The sequence below is a fragment of the Orcinus orca genome, chromosome 16, assembly GCF_937001465.1.
Source record: "Orcinus orca chromosome 16, mOrcOrc1.1, whole genome shotgun sequence".
NCBI lineage: Eukaryota > Metazoa > Chordata > Mammalia > Artiodactyla > Delphinidae > Orcinus > Orcinus orca.
Genome location: NC_064574.1, coordinates 4,695,291 through 4,714,225, shown reverse-complemented (window position 1 = coordinate 4,714,225; position 18,935 = coordinate 4,695,291). Strand labels below are relative to the sequence as shown.

The following is an 18,935-nucleotide window of genomic DNA, read 5'->3' as shown; positions in this document are numbered from 1 at the left end:
CAGCGCTCAATAAATATTTAGGCTCCATCATATGGGTTCATAAATGGGCTCAAAAAATATGGACTCAAAGGGGCTCAACTAGTATTTGGAATATGAGCAAATAGCTGCCCACATAGGGATTCCTCTTAGAGTTCTGCCCCGCTTTCCTTAAGTAATTGCACATTTTAATTGCTAGCACATTTTGCATCCTTCGATGACAGGGTTGCTTGTAAACAATTTCATCTCAGATAAATTAGTAGTCTGGGAGATTACCCCTGGGATCGTGTTGATGCTTATAGCTTACTTAATGAGGCCAACGTGATAGACTCATTTTTACCCCTTCCTTATAATTCAGCGTCTTTGGACTCCAAATTCATGGAGGTTTGGGGTATATTGGGGCAACTGATGAAAAGGCATCAGATTACTTACATTTTCAGATAATGATATTTGAGTAATATGTCTGTTAGCATTTTAACAAGGCCTCGCAATGAGACAGCCTGCAGGAGGCTTGACATTAAAGATGTCACCAGTTAAGCTGTAAGTTTCATCGTGTTGTTTCTTCACTCCGTTTTCCTTCTAATTATTTTACAGTTTCCTGCCGCCTTTCCAAGATGGCTAAATTTAAATTTGCTACAATACGAAGCAGTCTCTTCCTCTCTCCACGTGGTTTGGCAATGATTTCTGAGGGAAATTATTAAAAACGCAGCCTTGAATCGGGGTGGGGGGGCAGAACAGCACACAGAGCTGTGATGAGAGATGGGTCCTATAGTAAGATTCTGGTAATTGCGTAAGAGCGGTCGAATTCGCAAAGATTGCGATAGGACGGTGGAATCCATAATTTCTGAAGATGTACAGAGTGATTCCCAGAGTGATGCCGAAACGTAAAGAGGATGCCGTTCTGTGCTTTAACCCTTGAGTGGAGCCCTACCGACCTTTTGAAAAGGGCCATTCATCTAATAGCAAGGATGCTTTCCTTCTTCAAGAGTCACAATTCGCTTAACACACTTCTGTGACATTATTTGGGCATTTTTCACAATGATTAAAGATAACGCACTTTTCTCTGTAGACTGTTAGGTCACAGGCAAATTAAATCAATGTATTTTCTTCCCTTGCTTCCTCGGATGAGTCAGAAGTTATTGGTCAAAGGCGTGCGTGACCTTTTCGTTAAGCTTAAAAACCCAAATGACCTGCTGAGGAGATGCTTGGCCAATCTGATTATTTTCTCTGTACTAATTGGTTTTACGTCTTCTTTGAATTGAATGAATTGCCTGGTGGTTTTGTCACTGTGGGAGCACAGCTTAATCCACTTAGAGCGAGGCGCTTGGGCTTGGTAAACTCTGGAGCTCTAGAAACGTTTTTCATCATTGTGGCCTTTGGGTGATTTTTCATAGGTGAGAATGCAGATCCATCCATTTTCTCCATTTCTATTTCCACTGCCCTAGCCAAGTCATCTCACCTGGCCCCCTAGACTACTTTGGGAACCTTGTAACTGGTTTTCCCATCCTATTCCCCTCTCTCCTTCTTCAGTCTCCATATAGTAGCCAAGTGCCTCGTTAGAAGGTATAGACCTCTTGCTGGAAACACTGGTTTCTTCACAATGAATGAAGAATAAAATCTAAACCCCCTCCCAGGGCTGCCTGCACCCAACAAGATCTGGGCCCTTGGTGGCTCCCTCAGCTTCATTCTGCCCCGTGCTCACCACCGTCTTTCCACCACCGCCGTCCACTGATTCCTGAATCCTCCCAGCTCCATCCACCGCAGGGCCCCTGCCTCTGTTCCTCCTTTGTCTGGAATGGCCTTTGAGGGCTATTCTTATCCTGAAGGTCTCATTTCAGGTGTCACCTTCTCAGAGATGCCTTCCTCAACTAGGCAAGCCAGTTACTCTCTGTAATCTGCCCTTCAGGGACTGTTACTCTCTATAATATTCCCTGTTTATCATCACTTTTGTTATTACTCTACCCTCTCCTGTTTATTGCATCTTTGTCATAGCCTCCTGTGTATCGTTCCTCTCTGGGGTCCCCCCCTGTTTATTTCCTTCGTGACCCCCGTCACAACCTCAATTATCTTACTTGTCTCTGTTTCTCTTCCCCGTCGGAACAGAGGCTCCTGAGGGCCAGGGCACCTTCGTCTTGTCCTCCAATTCCTCAGGGTTGAACATGGTACCTGGTTCCTTGAAGGAGCCCAGGACATGTCTGTTGAGCGGATGAATGAAATACCAAAGACCCCGGTGCTGCATCTTTAGGTGATCTCAGTAACGTGGTGCACAAGTGAAGATTGTTTGTATTAAAGGAAAAATCATTGCTTCCTTTCCCAAATTGTCGCAACGTTGATGGATTTTTAAAGTTGATCTGCTCAAGATTAGTGTGCTCGATCATCTTAGTGACCTACCCCTGGGGGTATAAGAAGTAGGTCTGTTCTTTTGGGATCAAGGTGGAGGACAGAGCACATACACTTCCTACACTTCCCTCCCAGACATTAGTGAAGGAATGTGTTTGGAATGCCCAGGCCCAAGGGGACAAGATGACCGGAGAAGAAATGGCGCCATGGTTGTAGGGGCTGGAATGCAGAGGCTAAGTGGTCACTGATTAGCAGACCCAAGTGAACTTAATCCTTGTTTAACAGTGGTCAAGCCCTAGACATTCAGAAATCCATGGTACCAGGTGGGGCTGAAAACAGGAGCGTTGGTTGAAAGAATCAGCAGCATTCAAACCACCCCCCCCAGATCTGCACCCCGCCCCTGCTTCTCAGAGCCTGGTCACGTCCCTCGCTCTCGCTCTCGCCCCCGCCCCCAGATAAGACTCTGGGCTTACTCTCTGGAGACTCTACAAAATGCTGGGGAGCAAGGGGGCTGTACTGAAAACAGGGGGTTTAAGCAAAGGCTGGCACTGCACATCGAGGCCCCGCTCTCAATCCCAATTCCGACTGCAGGATGCTGGGACCTGCCTTACACTTTCCAGGCAGGAGATCAGAGAACTCCTTGGGCAGAAGCCGACCGGCCTGTGTGGAAGACCTAACGGGGATTACTTCAGGTCTCCCCACATCAACAGGGCAACCAGATAACCCTGCAGGGAGGTCCACGATTGACATTTTATGTTTGTAAAGTGTTTCTAACCAGTTTTTCAGTGCCTATTTCCTAAACATGAGCAGGTAGTTAAGATTGCTGGGTATCTCAGGGAAGCCTTTAGTGGGAAAGAGAGAGATAAAAACATACAGAAACAAAGGAACTTGGAAGAAAGAGAGACAATATAGGAAGAGGCGAACTTCAGCAATAACAGTGACAACAGATCATTGTTAATCTTGCCTGAGACAGAAGGGAAGATGTTGGAGCCATGAAATAGTAACAGGATGCTATAAAGAGGGAATAATAATAATTAATAATAATAATGAAATTAAAAACATGATAGCAGACACGGACACCACTGAGTTGAAATAGAAAGTTGAAAGAATTCTCCCAAGTGAAAAAGACAAAGAATTAGAAAATAGGAGAGAAAAGATAAGAAAAATAGAGGATTAGATCAAGATGTCCAATAACCTACGAAGAGCAGTTCTAGAAAAAGAAAAGACAAAAAATAAGGAAAAAAATATATCAAAGAAATAACATATTTTTCTAAAATGGAAAGACGTGGTTCACGTTGAAAGGGCCCACTGAATGTCCTGACAATGAATGGAAATAGACCCAGGACCACGGTAACACTGGCATAAAAAGAGTTTAGGAGTTTCCAGAGAGAGAGAAACCAGAAGGTTTCCTCCAAAGGATCGGGAACCATGAATCATGTTGGCTCCAGACTTCTCAACAACTAGAGCTCAGTGGAGCTGAGCTCTACTGAAGGAAGATGAATTTTAATTCAGACAGCTATACCCAGACAAGTAGCCAATTAAAGTCTAAACAATTTTATTTCACCCTTTCTCATGAAGCTGCTGGAAGTTTTGCGTTAAGAAAGAATGCAGACAGAGTAAACCCAGGAAAAAGAAGCGTGGGTGTCCAGGAACCAAGGAGGTGAAGAAAATTGCCAGGATGAGGGTGGCGCACGGGCTCAGCCCCCATCAGGCCAAGGGAGCAGTGGTCCACTGGGAGCAGGTCAGAAAGTTTTGAGAGACAGATTTCCAAGGAAATGAAATGGAACCTAATAAATGAAATAAAAGACCACAGGGAAGGAGGTGGGAGGATGATTTTAGGAATAAGTCCATACAAAAAAGTAAGCAAAAGAAAAAGACAAAATAATGATTAACTCCAGGGAGAACAGTGCTGGCAAGAAAGGCAATGTAATCACAGCACGCTACCTGGCTTGGTGGTGAAGGGCGTGTTCCTCAGCATAGCGATGTAAACACTGGATATCCTAAACAAAATTATGACATCATAGTCGTATGACTGTAGAGAGAAGAGAGGGGAGGGGGTGTGCCCAGGTGTGCAGGTGATAAGGATTGTGGATGGGGGAGCTCGTCCTAAACCCTCCTCTCCCCTCATGACGTCATAGGCTATCCTCCAAACCGGAAACGGGGAATCGAGGAGGGGTGCTACGCGCTTGTTCTTAGGAGAGAAGGAGATAAATACAAAAGGAATCCAAAGTGGGAAAAGATGAGTGGGTGGGCAGGTGTGGCTGTTTCTCTTAATACACAGAAACACTTGACTTTTAAAAACTCTGGGCATGTGTAACGTTAATCAAGCTAAAAGCAGATGTAAAAGTGGGTTGAATGCTTTTCTCTGGTGACACAGCTCTTCTAGAATGTTTTTCTGATCTCCTCTCATGATGGGATCTACTTGCTGAAACTCTGTGGTCCTTCGGACTTGTATCCCAGGCCAATATGACAAAATGGAGGAGAGAGTACCGATGAAGGACGAGGGAAGGGCAGCTCTTCCCCTGAAAGGGAGATGCTGTTTTGGGGATGTTGTCAAGGCCATATCTTTGTCACCCCTCTCCCCCCACACATCACAAACACCACCACAGAACCACAGCAACACAAAAACCAACCTCCCTCCTGCTGTCAGCGCCCTCATGGAGACTAAGGCATCCTACATGATAGGGAAATTTCTACTCTCGACCCTCAGTTGAATGGCCAGAGAATTCAGACCGATCCAAAATTAACCCATGTGGCCAGGAAGATGACTTTGATGAAAAAAAGATTCACATGAAATATCTTCTCAAATATCTGTAATCAAGGGGGTTTTCTGCCTTGGGAATTGGTTTTGCCATTTCTTTCCTTATCAGAAGTGGAGACGTTTTGCTTGACCACGTGAACCGTTTCACGGCAAATCCATTTCCCAGATACACCGCGTGAGAGGAGGCTATGAGTTCAGAGCTGGTCGTGAAGACACAGATCAACTCCTAGGAAATGACTGTTGGCTGACTTTATAACTTCAGGTGTATATCCATGTGCCTCCCCCCTTTTTAGGTCTAAATCTGTCAGGGGAGCCACCTTGTGCTGCCTCAGAATCCTCTCTTTGTGTTGGGGACGGAGAGAAGGAGGAGAGGAAGGAGGGCAACAGACACAGCTCGGGAAGCTCCTGTCCTCACCCAAGTTCAAGAGCTGTCAGGGAAACAGACAGATCAACCTCGAAGGTGGGAACTGTGGTTCTGAGTGGTCTCTGCCTATCTCTTTTCTAGATTTATGCCTCTCTTTTCTTGTTAGTGTCCAGTGTGGCAAAACTCGCTTGGGCCACCTAGAGGTTTCCTGGCACAGAAACCCCGTGAGGCAAACAGACGCCTCCAGACATTGCGCTCAATCAGACGGCGACTTGGGCTGTGAACTTGGGATGATCTCACAGTTGATTAAAAAATCCCAAGTCCCTTATTATTTCGTACCTGAATAGAGATGCCTGTCACCCTGCGGAGGTCACTGCAATGCGGCATCAATGCCAGGCAGACTGGGGGGCTTTGGGCTGAGAAACATGAAAATGCTATAGTCCAGACCGCGCCTTGAAAAACCACTAATCTGGAAATACTCAAATGCATGGTACTATAAAGTAGCACACCCGCTGCAGGAGCAGCGATGATTTAAAATCGGATGCTCGGAACCGGTTGGATAATTGAGTGGCTGGGTTTTCACAAGGCCAGATACAAATACAGAGCTGTGTCAGTAGCTTATTGTGTGTCAACACGGAACTTTACTGGAGTTAATGCATCAATTAGTTATTAATGAAAACTGATGAGAACGCTGTATCGAAGTTCAGGCTCTGTAAAGAATCATTAAGACCTCCAGACCTTGTTCCCATTGAGGACCACGTTTCTGACCACAAGTTTTTTTGTACCAATTAACCTTTTGTCCCTCCATTTATTTTCCTTTGCACACTGCTGCAGGAGATTTCTCCATCTGCCGGTGAGCATGGGGGTCGTCGTCCTCAGAATACAGCTGTGAGGTCAGGATCATCTCTGCCATCCGACTCCTTGGTGGCAGTGGCTAATGACAGACTTCCAGCCCGTGGCAAAGGTCTGCACATGGGATTGCCTGAGACTCACCTGCCGCCCCCCCAGGAGCAAGTCTCAACAGACCCCACACCACGCATTTCCTCAGATGCTCAAGAACCTTCTTCCTTTGAGTCCAAAGGAACCTCTCTCTGCCATGACCTTGCTACCTCTGTGGCTGCCTTTTGTCCTTCTCTGGGGAAAAGAGCAGATCACACAACCCTGGGAATTCACAGTGTGGAACCACAAGACCACAGCCAGGGTGCAAGGGTGACTCTGACACAAAGCTCCCCCGACAGAAAAGCGATAGCAGAGGGTGTGTCCCCATCACTCTTGCCAGGGAAACCTTCATCTGGGCAGAGACTTTCAGGTTCAGTTCCACTGGGGTCCACTGGAAAAACTCATCTTGAAATACCAGCTTCAGGACCAGGTTCAGCTAGTTCACACCAAGAGGAAGGGAAACACAAGACATTTTTCCCTTCGGGGGGGAAATACGGGTGTGGGGAAGTGCGGGTCCCCTGCCCTCCTGTAGGAAATGACAGTGGGAAATGTCAAGGATCTGGATTCATCGCTCTAAAGGATGGTGTGGTTCCGTCTAGCCCAGGGCAGCCCACGGAGATCCCTGCAGCCCCTTCGAAAACCCTCAGGAAGAGGAGTTTGGAAGGAATGAGAAAGCAAACTCGCGTGGAGTTCAGCGACACCAGCAGCGATGATGAAGATCGGTTGGTGATAGAGATCTGAAACTTCCAGAGAAAGATGCGTCCACGGTCAAAGACAGATGATGCTTCACAGTAAATGCCGTCAAGCGGGCAGGAGAAGTGAACTCTATTCATGAAGCCCCTACAGAGAGGAAAGCCATTTGGGGGTCTTTCTAAGATCTCCCCAACCAACTCTGAAACCCAAACGCAGCTTCACCCTTCCCAAGAGGCCCTGCTCACAAGGCACCAGGCTGGGCAAAGCTGGCAGTGAAGCAAGGTCTAAGAAGTCTTGACCTACACAGTGACTGTGGCTTGACTCCCAGCTGTATCCACTGCATTGGTCCTTCACTGCCTCATCTGGGAAAATGGCATTGACCCAGAGAGCCACGATCGACTTGTTTCCGAACAAATGTGAACCCCCCCAGAGTCAAGGTGACAGGTTTCCTCTGTTAGTGAGCTGGGGGTTGGCTTCAAAGGGAGTGAGCATACTTGGGAAAACTGGGGTAGCTTGCAAAAGAGATGGGGTGTGAACTGGGCATCGAGATACTTCTGTTTATTCTGCAGACAAAATCCAGATTCATTCAGAAACTGAAGTTTGGTCCCAATAATTTGCCTCCTTAATGGAAGTTGTAAATATACTTCAGAATGCCCATGATCTGGTGAAATACTAAGTATCTTTCAGTGTTGCACAAATGGTCAGTGCTTATGTATGATTCAGTGACACAAGCATGTACAGCTCTTGTGCCCAGTGCCTTTTCTGTGGAGACCTCTGACACCCTTGGTTTTTCCAGTTCTTGCAAAAGGAACGTTGTGTTAAAAGTTAATAGAACAGTCTCTGTAATGAGTCATTTTTGAGGGGGAAAAATTCACTTATTTTCCTCTGATTCTTTCTGTCATATTGTGCTCCGAGCAATTTCAATTAGAGGGTTACATTTTAGTAATCTCTGCAGCTTAAATTGATGCCTGCTCATCGTGATGGGAGCCTTTTAGATTTCCTCCAGAAGCTTCAAGGATACAAAACTAATTGGAGTTTTGACGCTGTTTTACATCTCAGTAATTTTATTTTGGGGGCTTGGTGTTACTTTGCTGTCAAATTAAATCAGCCTCTGTATTGTGCAAGTCAGAACAGCACAGAGAAAATTCGCCAGTGTTCCAAGCCCGTGCGCCCCTGTGCAGAAGAAGATAGGTGATCTGCATCAGACGACGCAGTGAGCAAAGCCTCCGATTAACTGCACTCTTCTCCTCCTCCTTAAACGGGAGAGGAAAAACTTCAAGACATTTACACTGCTGCATTCCAATAAAATTTTATACTTGCTTTTGGTATGGTTTTGTACAATTTGAAATTTATAGCCGAGCTCTTTTGGCTTCACTTTGATGTAAGGATGTTCATGTGACATCTTGTAATTCAAAGGCGGGGCAGCAATGCAGAATATCTCACGTGCACGAAGATGCTTTAATACGTCCTTGTCTGTGACGGAGGATAGTCCTACTTCACGTATCTTCAAGTGAATTTTCCAATTTTAGGGTAACTCCAGAAACGTCAGGGTGGGACTAGCTGCCCCGGGTGACTTAGCATATGTCTGTGGTCATTTCAGATGCACTCATACGTAGCCAAGTGATTTCGAGCCCAGCCAAGGAAAACATGAGAAGGGAGGTAAAAGTATGCTAAGCATTCACTGCGTGGACTTTCTAAACCAAACAAAAGTGATGTCATTATCTACCCATTGGACTGTCTGTGCCACTATAACGAGAGAGAGGTCTAGGAAAATGGTCTGAATCCTGGAGGGAGAGAAAGGGACCTTGTCCTGAGCTGGCTGGGGCATCTTGGTGAAGACTCACGCCCTCTCAGCGCCTGTTTCTCCGACTGGGAAGAAGAGAGTAAGACAAGATGTGCCGCATGTGACCTCAGGCCCCGACCCTTGTGCGAGTGGCTCGGAGGTGGTCCCCGTGGGAAAGGGTCCTGCGCTCAAGGAGTTTGGGAGGGGGCTGTGGGGAACTAAAGCCAATTATTTTTTTGAAGAATGTGAGCTGGGACGCTCCTTCTAATGTGTTTTTTCCTCCAGAGCTCTAGATTTGGGGGTGCAGTCAACCCATTTCTAAACGGTGGCTCACAATGCAGACATCAGAAGCAAAAACAGAACACTGCTGTGTGAGTGGAGGACAACATGTCTGTGGGCTGGATTGGTTTACTTTGTGTTGGGAGGTACTGGTCATCCAGATGCTTCTCTCCTGGACGGCTGCGGAGCTGTTGGCTGGACCACTGGACTGAGGTCAGTGAGTCACTGCTCCCAGTAGCGCCGACCTCAGGATAGTCAGGTTAGGCGGAAGCTTGATCCTTCTACGAGCCACGGATGCTGGCTGCCACATCCCAACCTCCGTCAAACATGGCGGAACATTGATTCCATCTCCAACTCCCCGTGTCTCTCATACAAGAGTGAGCAGGTTACCAAAATTTCCTGTCTCAGCTGGTCATTTAGCTAGTTGGCGGCAATGTTTTACAAGTGTACCTTACTTTATATCAACATGAATTTGTGAAAAGCTATATTTCAGTGGGTTTAAAAAAATTTTTTTTAATGTATTTTGAATGACCCGAGGGGACTTGGCTACTGAAAATCATCCCAAGGTGAATATTTTTTTTAATGAAAAACTCTTTTATAAATCAACAAACAATCTCTGATTTTATAAATGTTAACTTTCCTAGGGTTTTTCTTAAAGTGGAATGCAACTATAGGGATACATTTAAAAGATAGTATCAGTGATCTAGAACCCGGTTTGGGTTATTGAAAATAAAACTTCAGTAATATGGATTGATCATTGCTGCAGTGACTCTGCAAGTGTGTGCTGTGTAATGGTTCAGGGAAGACAAATTTATTTTAGAACAGGGCAAACTAGAGTTTAAAGATCAGGGATTCCCCCTTTCTCCCCAGTACTGCTAATTTCATTGTACCTTCAGGTAAGGCCTTAACCCATGGTGTCTCAGCTTCTCCCACAGAGAATAACTCCTGGGATGCTGGTACCGACTAAGATAAAGGGCACTTTGAATTCTTTCCTTTTCTCTCAGAGCAAGGTATACAAATGCCACTAACCATGATGCTCGAGACACTGCCAAGTTTCTTTCTCCAGCTGTACCTACACCTGGCCAGATCTCACCTGTTGAAGATGCATAGAGAAAAGAGCTTTCATGTTCCCCCTTGGCAACCTATACTGTTAAGTGGCTCTTAACGTCATGTGCTTTTTGATGGACAACCTGAATCCTCCTTGTTGTAAAGCATGATGGAGACAACTCATGTCTCCTGTTGCATTTGAGATTCTGGACGAAGCTAATATCCTTTACTTCACAATCCAGAAGAACCTATGGTTCATTTGTCAAGAGATGAAACAAGACAGGGGATTGGTGCTTCTAGATTCGAATCAAAACCCTGTCAATAGCATGATGGGTACCTGAGGGCAAGTTAAACTTCCCTTTCCTAAAATCCCTCCTCTAAAGCTCAGATGGGAAGAGTGGCCTTGTAAAAACGCATCGTGGCCACAGTTCTTGGCATGACAGGTGAACGACTTGCAGCCTCACGCCGAAACGTACTTCCTTGCATTTGCATTCATTATTTAGAATGACCACGTTATTCATTTCTTCCCCAGCGTAGAAATTTGTGTTTTGCACAAAATTTGCCTGGTGCGGCAGAGTTTTATAGTCATGGAAACTCATCATCGGGATGTACCGCTGCTCAGATCCCCAGACATAATTCAAGATGGTGAGGAGAAAACGGTCTGCCTGGCCCTGTGGTGACCATATTTCTACAACCACAGCAAACAGGGCTTGTGTATTTCTTCTCACTTCAGTTGTGATTCCCATAATTCTTGAGGGAAACTCTTTGGCTTTTGAAACACTACATTTCTCAATATATAAGCACAAGTTTTTGCCCTTCTCTTTCAGATACTCATTAAACATAGGTGTCAGGACCCAAAAAATCCAGTGCCAGATTTGTACCTTGTACAATCCTTTTCACCCATGCTTTGTACTTATGTGGGAATACATATAATTCAATCTGAAGTATAGAACATTGAGCATATTACTTCACCACTGGAAGAAGAGAAGCCAGGGAAAATAGCCTCAGTCAGTTGAGGCCCTAGAGGATGGCTCAATACCTTATATATGCAGTCAACTCTTCAGAACTTACTACTCTATTGATTGTTCACAACCAAGAAGCTATTGGCTTCTTGGTGGTTTGTTTAAATGTATTTCCTTCTTTATATGGCTAAATTATTTTGTTTTGATAAAAATAAAACTGAAAATGAAAATGCCTTGTGTGATTTGTTCACATTTTAACCAAAACTACCACAAAAAATATCCTATGTAAATTGGATGTCTGATTATTCCTAAATAGTTGACCAAGCGTCCTGGCCGCCATATTGGTATCCCATTCCGCTCAACGAAAGGATTAGGTTATGGCAAATTATCACATTTTCTCGTGCTGTTTTCTTTTCCCATGTGTCTCTTCTGTCATTGTCTGCCATATTTTATGGTTCATAACTTAGAAATGTGTTTTTAAATTCCTAAACGTAGCTAAAGTTTGAAGCCACACGAGGGCACTATCCACAGTGCAATAATCCCAAAGCTTTCCCCTTAGAATTGATGTTGCTTAGATAATTAATATTATTCATTAACAGAAGAAAAATCTGCAATTCAAAGCAATGCCTCCTTATGAAGATAAATCATGTACTCTTGGCAAGAACAAGTAGACTTATTTTACATACCAACACAATATTCTTCTATGTCTGTACCTCCTGAAGCCACGTGAAGTCAATGAAGACACGATGCATTGGGAGAAAAAGTGGGAATGGAAACATGGGAGGAACAGATACACCAACTGATGGATCTTCATAGCTTTTTTGCTAACCTATCAAACTCTAATAGTGATAAATTAATCCATTATTTCCAAATTTCCATCATTTGAGAACCATCTTACTGCTTTTTGCCATATGTGTCCACATGTGGGTACATTATTAATACTTTCATTTAAATCATCTTTGTCTTAAAGAAGCTATTCTTTTCCTAAGTAATAATATCTGTGAAATAACCTTAATTTGGTAGTTGTGTGTATCTTCTGATAAGCATTAAAATAAAAGTATTAAGACTGGTTATCCATGTACCAGTTAAATATCATCTTTGTACTACCTGGCACACACCCCACACTCAGGGGAAGCATGGAGCTAATCTAAAAGGTACATGTGTTGTTAGTTCTTGAGTTACTCCGTTTTTTTGTTTTTGTTTTTTGTTGTTTTTTTTTTGCGGTACGTGGACCTCTCACTGTTGTGGCCTCTCCCGTTGCGGAGCACAGGCTCCGGACGCACAGGCCCAGCGGCCATGGCTCACGGGCCCAGCCACTCCGCGGCATGTGGGATCTTCCCGGACCGGGGCACGAACCCACGTCCCCTGCCTCGGCAGGCGGACTCTCAACCAGTGCGCCACCAGGGAAGCCCAAGTTATTTCGGGTTTTGTTAAGCTCAGCTCTCTCTCCAGTCCAGCAGAACTGGTGACGGCAAGTTGCGTTGTAGGTTTATCAGATAAGTGTCTTCAGTCAAACTTTACAGCTGATTAATTAGCATTCCAAGTCAAAGGATTCTCACTTCTTTTAGTCTCAAAGGAACAATCATATAATGTCATATAATATATATATTTTCTTTTTTGGTATTTTATTGGTTGGTTGGTTGGTTGGTTAATGAGTACAGAATGATATACAGGAAAGCGTGTTTAGGGATTCATGCTGAACCACCAGTAACTCCCATCGGTTCTGATGAAACGCCCGCTTCCATACTCTTGAACTTGAAGCAAATGCATTTGGCTGTACTAACTGTACTAACTTGTCTGTACTAACCCTAATTCTCCAGTCTCCTGCTTGGGGACAGCCTGTATGGGCTGTACTAACTTGGCTGTACTAACCCTAATTCCCCAGTCTCCTGCTTGGGGACAGCCTGTTGATCTCTGGGCTGCAAACGCAGAAGGAATTGCTTGGTGACATCTAGGACATTTGTCTCCAGCTGCGACAGACGTCTGCTTTCAGCCTCCCTCAGCTTCTGCCGGGGGGCAAACTCAACACCCTTTACAACTGAGCATCCGGGCGATTTCTACCCAGAAGTAGGGGAATTGTTTTCTGGGTAAATGCAGGCGTGAACGGATTCCTCTAGGAATGCTGCAAATGGCATTGTTTCATCCTTTTTTATGGCTGAGTAATATTCCATTGTGTATATATATACCACATCTTCTTTATCCATTCATCTGTCAATGGACATTTAGGTATTTTCCGTGTCTTGGCTATTGTGAATAGTGCTGCTATGAACATTGGGATGCATGTATCTTTTCAAATTGTAGATTTGTCCAGTTGTACGCCTAGGAGTGGGATGGCTGGGTCATATGGTAGCTCTATTTTTAGTTTTTTAAGGAACCTCCAAACTGTTCTCCACAGTGGCTGCACCAATTTATTATACATTCCCACCAGCAGTGTAGGAGGGTTCCCTTGTCTCTACACCCTCTCCAGCATTATTTGTAGACTTTTGAATGATGGCCATTCTGACCAGTGTGAGGTGGTACTTCATTGTAGTTTTGATTTGCACTTCTCTAATAATTAGCAATGTGGAGCATATTTTCACGTGCCTTTTGGCCATCTGTATGTCTTCTTTGGAGAAGTGTTGACCGAAGGAAGTTTTGATTTCACAGCTTGGGTGAGGGGTGCCACTGGCATCTGAGCTGGAGGCCAGGGATTTGCTCAGCATCCTACGAGGCACAGGATGGCCCCCATCAAGAAGTATCCAGTCTCACTGCCAGTAGTGCTGACGGTTAGGAACTCTGGTCTAAGGAGGTAAGGTCACATTCTATTAGAGACCCTAGAACAGCCCTGTCCTCAAACTGATGACGAGATTAGAACGGGGAGAAAGACTTGCCTTGGCAGGACCAGAAGCAGAGTCCGGGCTCCGTATCCCAGTCTGGTATGCTTTCCGTAGCCTCACATCTGGAACTTTCCAAGTTGCGTGAGGACTTGTGTCTTGAGTCTACACACAGTAGACCATCTATGGGTTATGGTGCAATTAACTTCATTTTTTTTTTTTTTTTCCACTCTTCACTCCACCTTGAGGAGAAAGAACCAGGACATGGGAAGTTAAGTCAATGTGAACAGATGTGTGAATATCAACTAGACATTCAGTAAAGACAGATCAAAAGACCAGCTTTTACTGTGAGGGTAAATGCAACCCAAAGTCCCATACTACTCCATTGACCTCTACAGCCAAATGGAATGAAAGAACATGAATACTGCTGCGGGGAACCAGGGAGTTTTCAGATTTGGTTGGGGTGCACGAAATCTGAAAGTTTGCTTTGAACCTTCTTCTTTGTAGAGGAAACTGAGAACCAGAGGATTTGGTCCTGGCTCGAGTCAGAGGCAAGGCTGTGACTAATACCAAAGCCCCCAAGTCCAACATGCTTGCCATGACATGACCAGGTCCTGCCTCTGAAATCTTCCATTATGTCCGCTGTCCTTGCTAAGAGGGTCAAGTAGAACAATACATTTCATAAAGGTTTTCTGCATCAGGGTTGGGAAATACCAATGGAGTTCTGGTTAACTAGAAATCATCCAGAAAATTAAATTATCCACACGAACCCATTCCCCAAATGTTCTAGTTAATCTAGGTGTTATTCTGTTGGTTTTGCAAAAAGAAAACTTCTCTCCTAAGACATCTGGACTCAAATAGATGTGAGTGGTGCCTATGTGGTCCCCTAATTTATGTACTTGAGTACAATAAATTTGGCAGGGCTCACAAGCGTAGACAAAGAAGTGTTAACAGCAAAAAAGACATCACCAAAAAGCCTTTGAAAGACAAACACTTCTCATCTTCAATTATAAGACAACGTGATGCAGAGAGAGAATAAATTAATTTTAAAACCTCCTGCACAAAGAAAGTAATGGAAAAATACATCATAAGTAGTTATCCCTTTTGTGCTAAAAACAAGTGATTTGGAGAAAATAACTACATGGGAGTGAATGTGTTAGTCTTATTATCTTTTTCTGGTTTTAAATTCTTAGGGGAGAAACAGAGAACAAGAGAGAAAAGAAAAGAAGCTTTCATTGTTTCAACAAACATTTATTGGGTATTAGTATGTTGCCAGGCACCAGGCTACACTTTCTGTGACTTTTTCTACTTTTAAAATTACTTTCAGTCAAGAACTTCTAGATGCCTCGTTGCTGGATTCCAACAGTTCGAGAAAGGCCATTCTTCTAAGGTTTTTGCCAAAACCATTAGGGTTCAACTTCAGAGATGCAGCTGGGAATCTCGCTTTGTCCCCTCACCCCCCATGGGAACCTGAGTTTTAGGGCTTGGTCCAACTAGGCTTAGGGGACATCCATTTGCAATGAGAGGTTTGCGAGTCTCAGGTTGGCTTTTCCTGGAAGCAGACTCTGAAACAGTGTTCAGTGCCGGGGTCTATCAGGGGATGCCCTTGAGGTCCACAGCTGTGCAAAGGAGACTAGAGAAGCAGGTTGGGCAGAGGGAGAAGCTGAACTCTAATACAGACCATGACAGCCTTGGCCAACCCTTGGGATGCTCTGGAGAAGGGGTATGGCCTTGGGGAGGCAGATCTCTGCAGCTGAGGCAGTCGTCAGAGGGACCAGCAGTGCCTGCTGACAGCACTTCGGGCGCCTGGGGCAACAATCCTTCGCTAAAGAGGTTCTGGCGGCAGTTCACAGTATCCACTACGGTGAGGCTCCACTACGGTGAGGCTCCACTGCGGGCACATCCATCCTCCCTCCCTCCCTTCCTTCTTTCCTTACTGCCATGCAGCCAACAAATATTTATTCAACACCTGCCATCTACCAGGTATAGCCTGGTAGAGAAGCTGTCATTAAACAAAATAGTGCATGTTATTTACTTAAAATTTGTCAAATGATAAAAAAGGACCATACCAGATGAGAAAAGAGAAAAGAATTGGGGGAACCGACAGAATCGGGGTACCTTGAGCCTGAATGCTGACTTAGGATGAGAGGAAAATTGACGTTTCAGGTGGAGGGAGCTTTGAGTGGCAGGAACCGAAAGGATGGTGATGTGGCCCTGACATGTGGGATGGGAGCAGACAGTGAGACTGCAGGGGGCAAGGGCCAGACCTGGGGGATTTATGGGCAGAGTTAAGGAGTATGCTTTTATCCTAAAGGCTATGACCAAAAAATCCCCACCATGCTTAGGGATCTAGGAAGGAGATCCTCCTGGGACTAGAAAGCTGGAAATTGGCTTAAAGTGTAAATGCACACTGCTGTCGGCAAAGTTCATACTGTTCCTGCGAACGGGAGGTACCTAAGATGAAAATAGCATCTTCCAACGGGCTCAAGAGGGAGCTGCACGGAGCTGCACAAAATTACATATGGAGCCGTTTAGAGTTTTGTCTCAGCATCTGGTTCACCCTGACCATGGTAATTTTCACAGCAGCTCATCTCAACGGAATAATCTAAGCTATAAAATGAAATACTTAAAAGGGTCAGTTGACCACAGGATTTGAGAACTGCTGTCCATAAACCCTCTAATGAAGAAGTAGATGGCTTGAATTGCCTTGCAGTTTTTCTTCTTTTTTTTTTTTAAGAAGAAGTTGGGGGTAGGAGTTAATTAATTAATTAATTTTTGCTGTGTTGGGTCTTCATTTCTGTGCGAGGGCTTTCTCTAGTTGTGGCAAGCGGGGGCCACTCTTCATCGCGGTGCGCGGGCCTCTCACTGTTGCGGCCTCTCTTTTTGCGGAGCACAGGCTCCAGACGCGCAGGCTCAGTAGTTGTGGCTCACGGGCCTAGTTGCTCCGCGGCATGTGGCATCCTCCCAGACCAGGGCTCAAACCCGTGTCCCCTGCCTCGGCAGGCGGACTCTCAACCACTGCGCCACCAGGGAAGCCCCTGCCTTGCAGTTTTTACAGTCACCTGGATGAAAAGATGACAGAAAATAAGTCACTGTAACAACCAGAAGAGTCCAAATGTCTGCTGTCCGGGGTTGCGTCTTATGAGACTCATGAAGTAAGACATTTCTCTTCTGACTACGGAGGAACAGAAGTGAGATGAATTGGGATCTGATGAAATTCCAGAGTCTTAGACTCGCATTTGGAGTCTTCCTTCTTCTCTCTCCCTCTCATTCCCTCTTCACTGAGAGAGAATGGTGGGGAAGCATTTGAAAAACAAGCCTATTTTTGGCTGAAGGAGGAGCAGACTCTACTGATGTGCGGTCTTACCCAGGATCCACTCAGAACACCGCACCCGCCGGGGCTGCTTTATTTTGTTCGGCTACCTCCGTTCTTATTTCACATAGATTTAAAGTTTGAAACACTTAACCTTTTCAGTCAGTAGCTGAGCTCTCACCCCGTAGAGATCAGCCAATTAAAAAAACAATTCCTGGGTCATTGTAGATGAGTCGTCTTTTATTTGATGCTTATAAAAATGGTCCACATCCGACCAGGAAGGCATCAGGAAAAAGCACTTCAAAATGTGCTGTCTTCAAAGTGTCAGAAGATAACCCTTCAGGGCTGGGAGCCTGGGAACAGAAGGTGCATATTGGTCTTTAATTAAGGAAACGGTTGAGAAGGAAGAACATTTAACATTTTAAACCACCAGTGGCTTCACAGCTACAGGAAGCGCCTGGGTGACAAAGATGGGCTTGTTGCCCCCGCTGTCCTGGTACCTGCCTTGGCCCGTGCAACTGACCCAAAGCTAAATGCTTCCCACCAAGGGGGAATTAGAAATGATCATCGACTCCCCGTGCTGCGAGAACTCAATTTTCACAAGTGGCAAAGGAAGCAAAGCTGCAGTCCCCTTCTGGGGGACGCATTTGCCACAAAACATTAACAGAGCTGGAGAAGTAATGCTTCTCTGCCCGGAAAGACCCGCAGGTGTGGGACCGCGCAAGGGCGCCGCCATACGCCGAGAGATCAGAACCTCATCATGCAGATTTCATCACAATTTCATCTGAGGGAGAAAGAGCTTATAGCAGGAGGGATGGAGGGAAAAAAATCCTAAGGATTGTACTTTGATTTTATAAGCAGATTGTTGGAAATTACTGACAGATTGAATGAAATAATACGCTTTGGAGCAGCAGGGAACTTAAAGGTGGAAATCTAATTGATTTCTACCCTAAACCTAGGAGCAGCTATATTATTAATCAGCCCTGTGGTCACTGCTTGGTGGTCTCCTGCACACCGGGAGGAAATGTAGCTTCCAGTTACCTATGTATGAATTTCAAATGACACCTGGTGTACCAGAGGGAAGAATTCGTGTGGCTGGGGAGTCGCAACCCATCTCTGGACGCACTTGAGCAGAGCTACACCACCCCATAAAATGGTGGAATTACAGAGCACTGGGGGTGGGCACGGGGAGGGTGAAAAGCCCCCAGTCCATAAGGGTCCCACCTGGTCAGCTCTCTGTTGAAGCACATGCTCTCTTCCTTCCTACAAAGCCCTTTGCCACAGCCCTGGCCTGAATAGACTTCAGATCTGCCTTGAATACGAACTACCTCTGGGTGCATTCAGCCTTTCTACCCTGAAAGTCAGAGAGACAAAAGGCAGGTTGTGTCTGTATTTAAATGATCTTTCAGGGGTTCACTAAATGTCGAGATAAGGGGAAGGCCAGCTGGGGAAGGCTTTTCCGAATTAATATGCATTCTTCACCATCCAAGTTTGAAAGATCCTCTTCGGTTAAGCTTCCAGAGTTTTCCTCCGGTATTCAAACAAAAGACAAGGTGTTTGTGATAGGGTTGATCATAAGAAAGGAGGATGGTTTCCTTGAACAAGAAAGTCTTTTGCTTTCATGGAGAAGAGACCCCCCCAAAATCACCAGGGGTGGCCGATTTG

General features: G+C 45.2%; 1 protein-coding gene across 4 annotated transcripts in view; it reads left to right on the top strand.

Moving 5' to 3' along the window:
* Nucleotides 1-18,935, top strand: part of ZNF831 (zinc finger protein 831) — a 171,154-nt gene that overhangs the window by 103,379 nt on the left and 48,840 nt on the right. The window contains exons 5-6 of one of the 4 annotated variants that reach the window (XM_033410257.2): nt 5,371-5,537; nt 6,276-11,374. The exons of 1 other annotated variant lie outside the window; for it this stretch is intronic. In XM_033410257.2, coding sequence (XP_033266148.1) covers nt 5,371-5,537; nt 6,276-7,121 — 1,013 coding nt within the window. In that variant the 3' untranslated portion in view covers nt 7,122-11,374. Of the gene's footprint in view, nt 1-5,370; nt 5,538-6,275; nt 11,375-18,935 lie in introns of those variants that run through there. 2 more of the 4 variants (XR_004478389.1, XM_033410259.2) reach the window with 2 other exon arrangements.